This window comes from Cyclopterus lumpus, chromosome 12 (assembly GCF_009769545.1).
Source record: "Cyclopterus lumpus isolate fCycLum1 chromosome 12, fCycLum1.pri, whole genome shotgun sequence".
NCBI lineage: Eukaryota > Metazoa > Chordata > Actinopteri > Perciformes > Cyclopteridae > Cyclopterus > Cyclopterus lumpus.
Genome location: NC_046977.1, coordinates 13207629 through 13221321, shown reverse-complemented (window position 1 = coordinate 13221321; position 13693 = coordinate 13207629). Strand labels below are relative to the sequence as shown.

General features: G+C 44.8%; 2 protein-coding genes across 2 annotated transcripts; one reads left to right on the top strand and one right to left on the bottom strand.

Annotated features, from left to right (window-relative positions):
- Nucleotides 1-6949: 6949 nt before the first annotated feature.
- Nucleotides 6950-7610, bottom strand: LOC117740536 (growth arrest and DNA damage-inducible protein GADD45 gamma-like). The gene is made up of 3 exons (XM_034547001.1): nucleotides 7504-7610; nucleotides 7186-7393; nucleotides 6950-7063 (listed from the first exon to the last, which is right to left on the bottom strand). The coding sequence occupies exons 1-3, from the start codon at nucleotides 7602-7604 to the stop codon at nucleotides 6950-6952; spliced, it is 423 nt and encodes a 140-aa protein (XP_034402892.1). The 5' UTR covers nucleotides 7605-7610.
- A 3538-nt stretch (nucleotides 7611-11148) lies between these two features.
- On the top strand, nucleotides 11149-12476 carry gadd45gb.1 (growth arrest and DNA-damage-inducible, gamma b, tandem duplicate 1). Its single transcript, XM_034546993.1, has 3 exons — nucleotides 11149-11373; nucleotides 11502-11709; nucleotides 11832-12476. The coding sequence occupies exons 1-3, from the start codon at nucleotides 11231-11233 to the stop codon at nucleotides 11943-11945; spliced, it is 465 nt and encodes a 154-aa protein (XP_034402884.1). The 5' UTR covers nucleotides 11149-11230; the 3' UTR covers nucleotides 11946-12476.
- The last annotated feature ends 1217 nt before the right edge of the window (nucleotides 12477-13693 follow it).

Sequence of the window (13693 nt, the reverse complement as noted above, 5' to 3'; positions counted from 1 at the left end):
CTAAATCCCTGGAGCACACCTTTAATTAATCCGTGATTGGACAGAAAGGTGTGCCCGTCCATCCTGTCAAAGTGAAATTAAATTATTTTCAAGAAGTAAAGTAAGGTGCCATTCTATTTATTTCATGTTTTCTTTCTTCTTCTGGACATCAGCAGGATGTAAGAGCAGCTCCTAACCACTAGGTGGAGCTGTTGATCAGGCTGAATTGATCCATGTCATAAAAAGCATGACTGCCTCTAGTACCACTGTTACACCACTAGGTGTCACACCAGTGACACAAACATGATCTATTCATCCAGCTGGATGTTTTTTCCTTATTCATTCATTTACACCAGTGGTTCTCAACCTGATCATGAGAGATGTATGTGATAAGAATATAAACAAGTATTTAAGGATATTTTGCTAATAATACCTCTGTACCTTTACTTTGGTAGGATTTTGGATGCAGGACTACATGTATATGTTGGTGGTACTTTTACTTGAAATTATGGGAAGAATTCTTTCAACTGTTGTGCACAACTCATGTATGCATGGATCATTTGAGTGTCTAAAGACAGAGGTTGTCGAATGCTGATTTTAAAGCCCCTTGTGGCACATTTGCTATATGGGTCAACATTTGTATGATGTGAATTTCCTCCATGTGGATCAGTGAAGTCTTGTATGTCACTGAGGGGTACTGTGTTCCTCACGCTGACACTTTACTGTGAGGAGACAGACAGCTGTGAAGTTGAGAGGCATTCATGTGCTTCAGGTAGATTATATGACAAGTTATTCCTTGAAATAACGCAGAAGCATGATGAAAATGAAAATATAAGTGCTGCAAATTTCACAGTTATTATTCGGACATTTAATAATAAGCTGCATTATATTTTTTAATGAATATATGAGGTGTCTCTTATTAATCTTGGATTTTGACATTAATCTTGCTAGATGCATTTAAACTGTTTTTTTTTGTTTTAAGTGATACCAAAAGTGATGTAAAAATAGCTTTGAACAAAATAAGAAGCTTAAAGAGTGATAAAGTGTGGAGAACCACATGTAAAAGTAACCGGAAATCTAAACACACAGAGCATCCTGAAACACTAGAACAACAAAGTGCCCACCCACCTATCTGGCTAATTGAGACACTTTGGTCATGACAACACTTCTACAACCAGTCACAAACCAGAGATGTGTCGCTGGGTAGAGAAAGGTGCAAAGCTCGCACTCCCATTGGCTCTGGCTGGATTTCTTTTGAGCGACTCCTGACCAGATGATGTGCCTGTTCCATATGGCAGGCCTCTGGGACTCCTTTGTGCTGTGACTGATGTGACTCACGTCAACTTTAAAAGGTTTCCTCCTTCACTTTAAGAACCTCCCCACCAACCCCCTCCCCTCCTGCCTGCCGATCTGCAGGATGAATGGGGAGTCATCCCTGCGTTGATCAGGCAAAGTGTGCCTTTTCGTTTTGTATACAGCCTTCCCTCCCTCCCCCCCCCAGGCCCTGCAAGCCCTGCAGCCTGCACGCACACAGCTCCAGACTTTGTTTTTGGTGAAAAGGGCCGTCTCAAATGTCCCGTGCAGCCAACAGCAGCTGCTCCCGGACCTTTCCATTCTCCAGCACAAAAGAGGAGAGAGGGCCGGGGTCTCGGCGCACCTTTGTGCTGGGCCCCTCCTGTCGTTTTTTTCTGTTCTTTGTGCCCATTGATCAGGGTGTAGAAGTGTTGGCTTTTGTTTGAGTTTTGTTTTTTGGGGGGGCAGTACAAGCACAAGCACATTTAGCCACCTGATCTAGTTCTGCAGCCACAAAAACCTACAAGTGACTCAGTCCAGGCCGGTCTACCGGCCACATTATTGTGAATCTCCTTCCCATCTTGCATGCACAGCGACCTCCAGAGTCTGCATAGTCAAATATGGTATTTGTTTATGTTTGTTAGGTTGAAAGCTGTGCAAGAAGCTAGTGAGTGTACCTGCAACACAATGTTTTTCTTTCTTTGCCAAACTGCTATTTCAGAGAAGGTTCTTGTTCACATACACACACACACACACACACACACACAGCGTTGCTGCTGTGTCCGAACAAGGCACTTGAGGGGCCCCACCATTGAAAGGAGAAGCAGGCCAGTGTTTTGGCAACAGCTGGCAGAGTGTGTGTGTGTGTGTGTGTGTGTGTGTGTGTGCATGCGTGAGCCCACTTTATGTGTGTGTGTGTGTGTGTGCATGCGTGAGCCCACTTTATGTTTACAAGCAGCAACTGTGGACGTAAACAGATGAACAGTGTGTATTCTCATATTTATTTACACTATGGTTGCCTTTTTAAGATAAAATCTAACACAAACAAATATACTTTCACTTCCAATGAACCAGCTTAGATTGCAATAATGCAGTACTTGGTGTACACGATAGGCATGCAACTTTTATTTTGAACTCTTTGGAACTAGAAATGTGACATATCATTTTAATACCAGAATGATGATTTGTTTGAATCATTTCGTATTAGAATGAAAAGAACACTTCCAGTAAGAGGAGCAGCCTGGGGGGCTGCAGGTTCATGTAATTAGTGATTAGATTCATCATGAGCTGACCCAGGCTGACGGATATCAGAAACAGAGATCAGCATCAGCAGCTGATGACTGAGGGTGTGTGTGTGTGTGTGTGTGTGTGTGTGTGTGTGTGTGTGTGTGTGTGTGTGTGTGTGTGTGTGTGTCTGTGTGTGTGTGTGTGTGTCTGTGTTTGTGTTGTTTGACCCCGAGCTGCTGTGACTTGCAGTATAGCAGGCTTATGGTAATAGGGTTGGGCGATATTAGCATAGTTACAAATTATATTAGCATTGTTAAAAGCTATATTAGCATAGCCATCAGACAAAGCGAGTCAGCAGATACTGAAACTCTTCGACGACGGATCCATCTTTTTCAAACTCTAGGAGAAAAAATAGTATACTACTCTGAAATAGCCAAATTCCATTCATTTATGTCTGTGTCTGCGCCACTAAAAATAAATGGATACAAATGAATTTGAGCAATGGAGAAGGAGACGCTGATGCCAGTATCCTTGACAACCTGCTCAACCAAAACACCAACAAACTAAGAGCACAGAAAACACACACACACACACACACACACACTTTGCCTGCAGCCCATCACTACCATCTGCTGCAGCTCTCCAGCAAAACAGAAAGGATTTTTTGGGAGGAGGAGGAGGCTTTTATGTTGAAAGGACACTTGAGAAGCAGCATGTGGCTGCAGCAGCAGAGCTTTTCATGAGCAGAAGGCAGACAAGGTTTCTGAGGGTTAGCGAGTTCAGAGTCCAGGTGACTTTTCCTGTTGTGTCAGTCGGTGAGCTTTAGAGGAATCGGTAGGCCTATTTCTTCTAACTTGGGCATGAGCCACACTAACTGTTTTCCCCCTTGCTTCCAGCCTTTATGCTAAGCTATAAGCTACTGATGGCCTGACTCCAGATCTGTACTTCACACAGAGACGTGAGCTTGGTATTGATCTTCTCAACTCCTTCTCAGAAGCAAAGCGACAATGCATTTCCCCCCTTAGTCTTTCCTCTGTGTGTCACCGTGTGTTATTGTACGTGCAGCTCCCTGCATGCACTCTGTGGTGTTGACACGTCAGACATGTTTCTGCTGACTATTGGGGGATGTTGGTGGTATAGTCCGGATTGTTTTCTCCTGAATGGCTGAATGGCAGCAGGCTTGTGCCAGACACATTGCCTCTTGCTCCTCCTCCTCTTCCTCTCTCTCCCCTTCTCCTCATCATTAAATTGGACAGCAGATGGAGTGAGTGCATGGCTATAGGTTGCCGTGGAGATTTAAAGCTTTAAAGGGGTAATTGCTTTTCAGCTGGTCCTGCTTAGTCCTTTTTTTCCTCTCTCTCTTTTTTGACACGGAGTGTGCTTGTGAGGGTGCAGAATGGTGAAGGTGTGTGTGTGTGTGTGTGTGTGTGTGTGTGTGTGTGCGTGTGTGTGTGCGTGTGTGTGTGCGTGTGTGTGTGTGTGTGTGTGTGTGTGTGCGTGTGTGTGTGTGTGTGTGTGTGTGTGTGTGTGTGTGTGTGTGTGTGTGTGTGTGTGTGTGTGTGTGTGTGTGTGTGTGTGTGAGGGTCATGGGGGCTGCAGCAGCTGTTGACTCCACAATAGTTTGCAGTGACAGGCAACAGAGTGACTTTTAGAGTTTGAAACCAAAGTCACAAAAGGGTCTCTTTGGGTCCTGAATCACAATACGAAAGAAAATAAAAACCAAAGTGTGCCAGGAGCAAAAGATCACTCTCATTAAGCTGCAGCTATAGTTTTCTTCTCAACTTCACAATGCAAGTCAAATTACCACACAATGTTTATTGGTCATGAATGAGTCTGATGTTTTGTTTCTTTCTTTCTGTAAACACACTAATTCACTGAGCCAGAAAACATCTCACTAGGTTGGAGTGAGTCTGACAAAACATCCTGTCCATCACATCTGACTTGGTCGGCTACCTGATTAAAAAAGACAAAAGAAATAAAGTGTTATCAGACGGCAAGATTCTGCTATATGTATTTGCAAAAATAAGACAGTTCCTATACGGCAGGAATATTTGAGTTTTCCTGGCAACAAACAGCAGAATACTCCCAACACTATTCGCCCAGACTGTGTGCATGCATGTTATCGACCTCTTCACCTGCCCCTCAGTCCCGTTGAAATGAATGAGCGGCCTGACGTCTCAAACGGGTGCCATGGCTCGCGGCCTCCTGGATACTTTTGGGAAATACGCTTATTCACTTCCTTGCCAAGAATCAGAGCTCTCTTGTGTGTTTCTAAGGTGAGTTTGCAGATGAACCCAGCAAGTGTGCTTTACGTGGTTATGGAATAAAAAGTTACAACGATAGATGCCGTGGGGAAAGGCGAGGAGGAGGAGGAGGAAGGGGGGGGGGGGGGGGGGGGGGGGGTCTGATTAGAGGCCGTTCTTTAATTTCACGACGTAGACTAGTCCCAAATGGTGGACTCTTTTAAACCCCACATCTGGCTATAGGCCAATTATGAGATAAAGTAGATAATAATAATAATGCATTTAATTTATATAACGCTTTTCGTGATACTCAAAGACACTTTACATAACATAATTATAACATCCTAAAAGCTAAAAAAAATTAAGAATAACTAAAATTACAGGTAAAACAAATAGGGACTTTGTCAGTTGCTCGGACCCTAATAAATAAAAATAATAAGAACATAGCGCAAACAATCACACATTAAAAGCAGTTCTGAACAGGTGGGTTTTGATTTGCGATTTGAATATGGAAAGATCAGTGCAGTCTCGGATGAGTTTGGGGAGAGAGTTCCAGAGGGAGGGGGCAGATATAGGTGGCATGTTGAGCCGTTTTCAACAATGAAATGCAGATACGTATTCATTTGGTTAATTAAAAAAAACTCATAACACCAGCACAGATGTGTTTCATCAATGTGCGAGTGAGCTTGAGAAGTGCTGCTGGGTGGGCAGTATTGTTCTGGATTGTGTCGGGTTAGATGGTTTCTGTCTGCATATTAGGAGACATGAGAGGGATCTTCTCATGGAAACTGTCATCAAATAATCACAAGTTTCAAACTATCTCTTGAAAGTGGTGTTCTAAATGTAAAAGAAAGCCTGATTTTGCAACTGCGCTGCGTAGACTTAAGCCAAAATCTATTTAGACAGAGATTTTGGTAGCTTTCCTTTATGATGACATAGAAGTTTCCAGAATCTTCTTCTTTTTTTCCAACGAGGAGAACAATGACAACAATCTAAAGAGTTAAAGGAAGCGTTTGTGTTCATGACCGAGTGGAGGACAGAGCTGCAAGAGAAGGGAACTTTGTGTATCAAGTTCATCACCAGTCACCATGACGTGAATTGTAATCACAACATTTAGATTCATACTATTTTCTTCCTTCTCACACTTGGAGAGAGCAAATACTTCAGAGTTGTCCAAATCGAAAGCCTCTCCAGCGCTGAATTGATGCGTGATATAGTTTCCAGAGGTCTACGTATAAAAAGACCCCACATGTAGGCTGATCACAGCTGTGTTGGGCTCAAAAAGTCCAGCCAGAGTGGAGCAGTATTGCAGAAAGAAAGATGGATTTCATTTGTGAGTCAGAAAACTTAATTAAACCTCACATGAAAAGGTCAATACTGAATTCAAACATTTATTTCTGGTTTCATCGTACAAAAAAATCAAATATGCAGTCAACATAATATATCATCTGATGTAAATACGGCTGATGGGAAACCTTCATATTTCAGTCATACGCTTAAATTCTTTTCATTCAAACACATTTGATATTTTTTCTTTTACAAGTATATATCCAAAGTGAAACCTTTTAGATATTCTTTTTCAATACTTTTTCAAGGATATGACTTTTTGTCAATGGTACATTTCTAAAGTGAAACCTTAAGAGAATAAACTGTTTTCAATTATTTATTTATTTTTTATAATATCATTTGTCATCGTTAAATTTCTAAAGTGAAACCTTTAGAGAATTAAGACAATTCTGGAAAGTGGGAAACATTTCCGCTGATTGCAACTGTTGTCGTGTTGCTCAGCAAAGAGGACGTCATTTAAAAAGTCTTTTTTTGAACAACGCCTCCTCCTCAGCACCGCTTCTTCTCCTGCTGCGCGTGCTTCAACGTGCGACGTGCGCTCTGTGGGACCACAGGACGCAGAACTCGCATCTCCTCCCTCTCCAAACCTCATCCGCACAAAGAATGAGGGCCGATGTGTCGCTCTTGTGGCATACCTGACCTCATTCACATAAAGAATGAGAGCCATCTTGGCATGGCCGGGACAAGAGGCGACGGGTCACGGGGGGCCCCCTGGGGCCGGCGCCGTGCTGCCTGGACGGGAATCCTCCTCAGGAGTATCCAGGGATGAGCAGAAACAGGGTCATCCTGTTCATCAAGGATGAGTATTTCCAAATAAGAAGCTTCACAGCATCTGAGCACGAGAGGAGCCGAGGCCCAGATCAGCGCTCGGGGAGGCTGATCTCAGGAACCCAGTCGTTCAGACTGCGGCTCTCCTCGCAGAACAGGTGCAGCTTCTGCAGAGCAGGATCCTCCCAAGACCCATCAGCTGGGTTCTGTTCAAACAGGAGGAGGGAAGAGGCGTTAGCCGCGTGTTTCTTGTTTTCAAAAAGCATCACATGTCGACTTCTGACAGGGTTCATAACACACCACCTCCCTCTGTCTGAGCTCTACATACCGTGATGAGGACGCAGTGAGCATCTTCCAGCGGCTCCACCTTGTCACCGACGATCTCAGCCAGACGCTGCATGTCGCTCACTCTGACGATGCTGATGTCGTTGTCGAAGCAGAAGGACTGGATGAGGGTGAAGTGGATCTGCAGAGCGATGTCACACTGGAACTCCCCGTCCATGGCCAGGACGCAGAAAGACACACTGTCCAGGTCACTGTGGAGAAAGAAAGGTCACCTGTTAGCTGCTGGCTGTTGGAGGGTGATCACGTTGGCCCTTCACAGCGGATGCCAAAGTCACATTTAAGTCATGTTCAGTTTACTTACTCAGTCATGATTTTAGCGCTCTCGTAGACTCCGACAGTGAGTCGATCCTCGCTCTGAGCACAGAGCAGAGCTTCCTTCAGAGATTTCCCAGTAGACTGCATGGTGATACTATTAGCTTTGAGTTCAGCTGATGTGGTCAGAAAGTCCAGAGAGGAGGGTTTGTGCTTCATCCAAGACTCTGCCAGCATTTATACCAGAGACCCGGCACACGCTCCCTCTCTGATTGGCCGTTTGGGGCATAATGGCTACAACAGGCCTGCAGCCCCCACCCCGCCCTCAGGGACGCGTGCCTATAGAAAGGTCTTAGAAAGTCGGGGGAAGTTTTAGTTGAAAGGATCAGATGTAAAAACTCTCTGACCTTCAAATGGTTCTTTCAGCTTACAGGAATAATGAAACCACACAGGGAGAAGTCCTTGAAGTTCTGGAAGAATTAGAAGCAACCAATAACTCCCATTCAAACAGGAACCATAAGGTGTGTTCTGCCGTGTTCACAATCTACAGAACTTTACATCACAGCTGATTATTTAGAAAACGATGCCATTGTGTGGGATGTTTCAATGTCATGTTTTATGTATGACGGGTTCCTCACCTCATGCAGCTTTCACGAGTCTGCTATTTGATGTTCTACTGTACAGAAAAGGAATGGACTGGAATGGAAATACATCTTCAAAGCTGACTTTAAATCTCGAAAAATTTGCAGAAATAGCTACAAAACACAAAATGTAACACATTCAGAGGGTTTCGCGTCAACCATATTCATGACAAAATATATATGTATTTATTTTTCTTTGTTAATGCATTGTGTCTTTTTCTGTAAAACCTCCAGAATAAAAGTCTGTATTTCACATTGTTCTCTGGCTGTTCTTCCATCAACTAATGTGTCAAATGAGTGACATTTTGTCTCTGAATGTTTACGTACTGTAATGGAAACTAAGGCTACCTGCAAAACACATTCATAATGTAAAACTATTTATCCATACACAAGTATACATGGTTGCCTAAAGAATTTGCAAACATATAACTTCCCCAGAGTTACTTGAAGCACCATGCAAGTGTGTGTGTGTTTTTTTGTTTTGTTTTTGCAGAGGACACGTTTCCAGATCATATGAGCATAACAAATACCATTATGGAAGTTTGAAAAATGTAGCACGTTGATAACAACTGTTTGGTATTGTGTTCAGTGTCATAATGCGACATACCGACCATCTTAATTGAATTGGATGTCAGACAGACTTATCATGGCCAGTAACAATTGTTGTTGTTGTTTTTTTGTAGATCGGGCAGTGGCACGCGCCGCTGCTTTGCATACCTAAAGCCAGGGCTCACTTGAGGCGCGTGGCATCTGGAGATGCCTGCGTGCTTCATCTCTCTGTCTGCATCACTCTCCATAGCAACCGATAGATACCATCTGTCCCCGGGGGGGAGGCGAAAGGAAGAGTGGACAAAGGAAGTCAGGCAGCACCTGCTAGGCGTGATGGCCGTTTAAAAAATGTTATCCGCTCTAAATATGATTTTAAAGTGTTGAGGTTCAACAGAACTACAGAAGTTTCGCTGAATCACACTTATTGAATCGTGCTCGTTGAATTGCTCACGAACACGTATTTGATGAATGAAAAAAACAAAGTGTTTCTCCTATTTCTACAGTGCATCGTCTAAACTATTCGCCTATTTCGCTGATCACCACATGGTCGTATGTGTACACGCCAACAGCCCAAATATCTTATCCTGCAGCTTTCGACACGTTCAATCCTCATCAAAGAGTTCAAGGCGTGAGTGAGTCGCCGCAGGTCCCCAGAAAAGAGCTTTGACCACCAACACCTGTCGCGCGCTACCGGGGAGGCCTCCCTCCGTCTGGCAGATGTGCTTAAGCAACAATAGGACGGTATCGATTTGCACGCGCCTGCCCTGTGGACATGCAAGTTGATCCTTCCTAAACTATCTGTGTTTGAGTCTCTGTCAGCTGGATCCAGAGCCCATTTCGGTCCTAATGTAAATGTGAGCGTCGCCAGCATGCAGCTGATGCTGCTGATGGGGACTGAAGGCGAAATAAACAAACCGTGTTGTGGCTGCAGTAATGTTCTGATAACCGTTCTGGTTGATTGACAAAACACACTTTCTGCATTCTCGTACGTGTTTACAGCTCAAACTGAAAGTGATGTTATCTCCACGTTACACGTGTGGCATGTTTTGGAGATAACACGTATTCATTGTGAAAGTTTAGACCATAAGCTTCTTCTCTTTTTTTTTTGGCATTCAAATTTAATCAAAACTCAGACAACAGACCGTCGAATGTGGAGACTTGTAGACAAAAGAACGGCGCGCCCTGGGGTCGGGCTTGACCTCGGTTTAGGAGAGAGGGGAGGATCCCTCAGAGCGACAACTCTCCATCTGCCGCTCTGCCTTCCGCAGAACAATAGCGCTGAATCAATCACCGCCAACCTGTGTCTCCTGCACAGCCTCTCCACTCCGGTCCCCCTCCTCCTATTCACGCAGCGGTGGCAGCAGGCCTGACTTGATGCTTTCTAAATTATTATGCAGCTAAAAAAAGGACCCCAAAAAAAGCACGAGCAGGGGAATTAGAGCCGTGCGTAAAAGTTTCGTTGTGCGTGAAAAATATCGTACATGAACAGAAGGTTTGTCAAAAACAAGTTTATTTAAAGGAACAGAGGACATTATAGTGGATATTTAAAATGAATAATAAATGTAAGCAATTATATTAGTAAAACTTGTTCCGTTCTTAAAAGTGATGACCAGAGTAGTCAGAAATAGTTTTAAATAAAGTAAGACATGTGCTGGATACGCACCAAATAACAAAAGTGCATCAAACTGAACGTGCAATAAGTTTTCCGATAAAGTTCAGTCCGTGTGGCCACTGAAATCCCCAGAGTAAATAAATAAAAACCGAGCAGGGATTTTCTGGACAGCTGATGGCGACGTGGTCAGCAGAGGCCAGCAGCGCAGATTGCGCAGCACGCACAGCGTTCTGGCACGCGCTGCACATTTGCATTTGTATGGGGGACCGAGATAATAGAGGGCTTCTGTGCGCACAATGGGGCCGTTTTATGGCCAGCCTCTAGTCCACAGATGGCATCATCCACCTGCCCTTTCTCTCTGCTGGAGGGGGGAAGGGGCGCTTCACACTTTCTCCATGTTACTGCTCCGAATATCACCAACACCCTAAAATGCAAGAAACTGTCCTGAGAGTTTGTTAAGGTTGACTTTTCGTCGAGTTCATATTTAATGTTTGAGAAAGTTTGAAAGGAGACATAGCTTGTCTACAATGCAACTTGACGCTGCACTTTGAGTCTTTTTGTAAATGCTTTTAAAAGTATAAATTATGTTCAGCATGCATCTCTGCAACAGGAATTACAGGCTGTTTTTTACTCTTATTTGCATAAAAAAAAGAAAAGAAAGTGCTGCAAACTCTTATTTTAATTAAGCTATTTTTAGTTTCAGGCAGGCTGCAGCCCTCTGAGAGGGAGCGTGCGCGGCTCGATGACCCCCATCAATCTGCCACGAGCCGCAGTGTGACAAAAGCATTATCATACCAATACACCATTCAGGTCCAGCCAATCAGGGCGCAGCGCTTTCACTGCGCCGCACGAGCTGCAGAGTATAAAAGAGGGAGGCTGCAGCTCTGAAAGCACTCTGCTCTCTTTCGGGATTAATTCTCTGAACAAACGTTCGAAAGCTCTCCCTTTTGCGGAATATCTTCATCATCTTCATCATGACTTTTGAGGAAGTTCTGATTCAGAAACCCGTCGAGCGCGCTCAGTGCACCGGCAAAGCCCTGGAGGAGGTCCTGGTGTCCGCTCAAGACAACGGTGCCATCACCGTTGGTGTCTATGAGTGCGCTAAAGTTATGAATCTGTAAGTATGAAACTCCCAGCTGAAGATTTACGGTTTAGCCTACTTCGTGTTTATCAATCACACCAGATAGTTTGGATCAGTATTGGATGACATCTCATGATCTTTTTTTTCCTTTGTTGTCTCCACAGTGACCCGGACAGTGTGTCTTTCTGCGTCCTGGCCATGGACGAGGAGTTCCAGTGTGACATCGCTCTGCAGATCCACTTCACCCTCATCCAGTCCTTCTGCTTCGACAACGACATCAGCATCGTCAGAGTGAGCGACATGCAGCGTCTGGCTGAGATCGTCGGTGACAAGGTGGAGCCGCTGGAAGATGCTCACTGCGTCCTCATCACGGTATGTAGAGCTCAGACAGAGGGAGGTGGTGTGTTATGAACCCTGTCAGAAGTCGACATGTGATGCTTTTTGAAAACAAGAAACACGCGGCTAACGCCTCTTCCCTCCTCCTGTTTGAACAGAACCCAGCTGATGGGTCTTGGGAGGATCCTGCTCTGCAGAAGCTGCACCTGTTCTGCGAGGAGAGCCGCAGTCTGAACGACTGGGTTCCTGAGATCAGCCTCCCCGAGCGCTGATCTGGGCCTCGGCTCCTCTCGTGCTCAGATGCTGTGAAGCTTCTTATTTGGAAATACTCATCCTTGATGAACAGGATGACCCTGTTTCTGCTCATCCCTGGATACTCCTGAGGAGGATTCCCGTCCAGGCAGCACGGCGCCGGCCCCAGGGGGCCCCCCGTGACCCGTCGCCTCTTGTCCCGGCCATGCCAAGATGGCTCTCATTCTTTATGTGAATGAGGTCAGGTATGCCACAAGAGCGACACATCGGCCCTCATTCTTTGTGCGGATGAGGTTTGGAGAGGGAGGAGATGCGAGTTCTGCGTCCTGTGGTCCCACAGAGCGCACGTCGCACGTTGAAGCACGCGCAGCAGGAGAAGAAGCGGTGCTGAGGAGGAGGCGTTGTTCAAAAAAAGACTTTTTAAATGACGTCCTCTTTGCTGAGCAACACGACAACAGTTGCAATCAGCGGAAATGTTTCCCACTTTCCAGAATTGTCTTAATTCTCTAAAGGTTTCACTTTAGAAATTTAACGATGACAAATAATATTCTAAAAAAAAAAAAAAATAATTGAAAACAAAAGTTTATTCTCTAAAGGTTTCACTTTAGAAAATAGAGAAATAAAGTAAATGATGAGAATTTGTAAGATTGTCTTATAAACATCACAAAGATTTGACCTGATGTTCTTTTTGTTTGAAACAAAGTCATTTATATCTTTATAACTGTTTTACTCTAGAAATGGTTTGAAATTGTCAGTGAAAATGCTCAATAAAACACAAAAAGTAAAAATATGTTGGTGTCTTGTGTTTTGACTTTCTCTTGCAAAGTTTCTGCTTGAGTTGTGTGTGCGTGTGTGTGCGTGCTTGTGTGTTTGGGTGCGGGGGTCAAAGAGGAGGGAGGAAAGGGGGGGTTGGCCATGAAACCAACAAAAGTTTCAAACTCAGTCCTTAGCACCTTCCATGCAAATCTGCTGTCATCTGCTGGCTGTTGTCCCTGCATTAAAAAAAAAAGAGAAAGAAATTAGAACCAACGTCCCCCCCTGCGGTCCCTCCCCCAGCAGACCTCATCTGCATGTGTATAGCGCGGCGCACAATAGCGGGAGCTTCGGGCCTGTCAGCTCCAGCGGTCCGCACAGAGCGCCTATTGTTCGGCCTGCAGATGTCTCCGCGGCCACGCCGCACCATCTGCCGCTTCCTGCTGGTGGGGGTCGGGCAGGGCGGGGGTGGGAGGAGCCCGGGAGGTGTGTGGGGGGGTTAGTGAGTTTTCCAGTGCCAAAGGGGGCCAGCCGGGGTTTGGGTCTGCCTGTCTGGTTTGGGCCGGTTGTGGTGACGGAGAGGGGTCCCGGGTCATCTGGTGTCCTGCCAGCTGCTGCCTGACTGTTTACTCGCAGGCACTTTAGGGAAAGTCCTGCAAACAAGACACGAGGACGCGATCTCGGCCCTGTTTGGGTGCAGCGGCCACCTGCTACCAGGACAAAGCTGCAGGACGCAACACTTTATTTCGTTTTTCATAAACAATAGGAGTCTTTTCAAGGGACAGGGTTTGGAAAAGCTTTTCCCGTCTCACTTTAATGACAACGTTCATGTTTGCCAACCCCGTCTCCACAGGAGTGTGGTCAAATATCAGGTGCACATAATATATATTTGCATGAAATTCACAGAAAGATTATTTGTGATTATTTTGTACAAATCCGAAGGGGCCAAAGGGAAAAAAAAATCACTCTTTAGTTGAATATATATGGATTCTTTCACAACTTTATTATTATTTAC

What these genes read in the sequence shown, in the direction of transcription:
- gadd45gb.1 (XM_034546993.1), top strand. Translation starts at nt 11,231, where the DNA reads ATGACTTTTGAGGAAGTTCTGATTCAGAAACCCGTCGAGCGCGCTCAG. An exon ending in TGCGCTAAAGTTATGAATCT is followed by an intron (nt 11,374 to 11,501) that starts GTAAGTATGAAA and finishes TTGTCTCCACAG; the next exon opens with TGACCCGGACAGTGTGTCTT. An exon ending in CTCACTGCGTCCTCATCACG is followed by an intron (nt 11,710 to 11,831) that starts GTATGTAGAGCT and finishes CTGTTTGAACAG; the next exon opens with AACCCAGCTGATGGGTCTTG.
- LOC117740536 (XM_034547001.1), bottom strand. Translation starts at nt 7,604, where the DNA reads ATGCAGTCTACTGGGAAATCTCTGAAGGAAGCTCTGCTCTGTGCTCAG. An exon ending in AGCGCTAAAATCATGACTGA is followed by an intron (nt 7,394 to 7,503) that starts GTAAGTAAACTG and finishes CTTTCTCCACAG; the next exon opens with TGACCTGGACAGTGTGTCTT. An exon ending in CTCACTGCGTCCTCATCACG is followed by an intron (nt 7,064 to 7,185) that starts GTATGTAGAGCT and finishes CTGTTTGAACAG; the next exon opens with AACCCAGCTGATGGGTCTTG.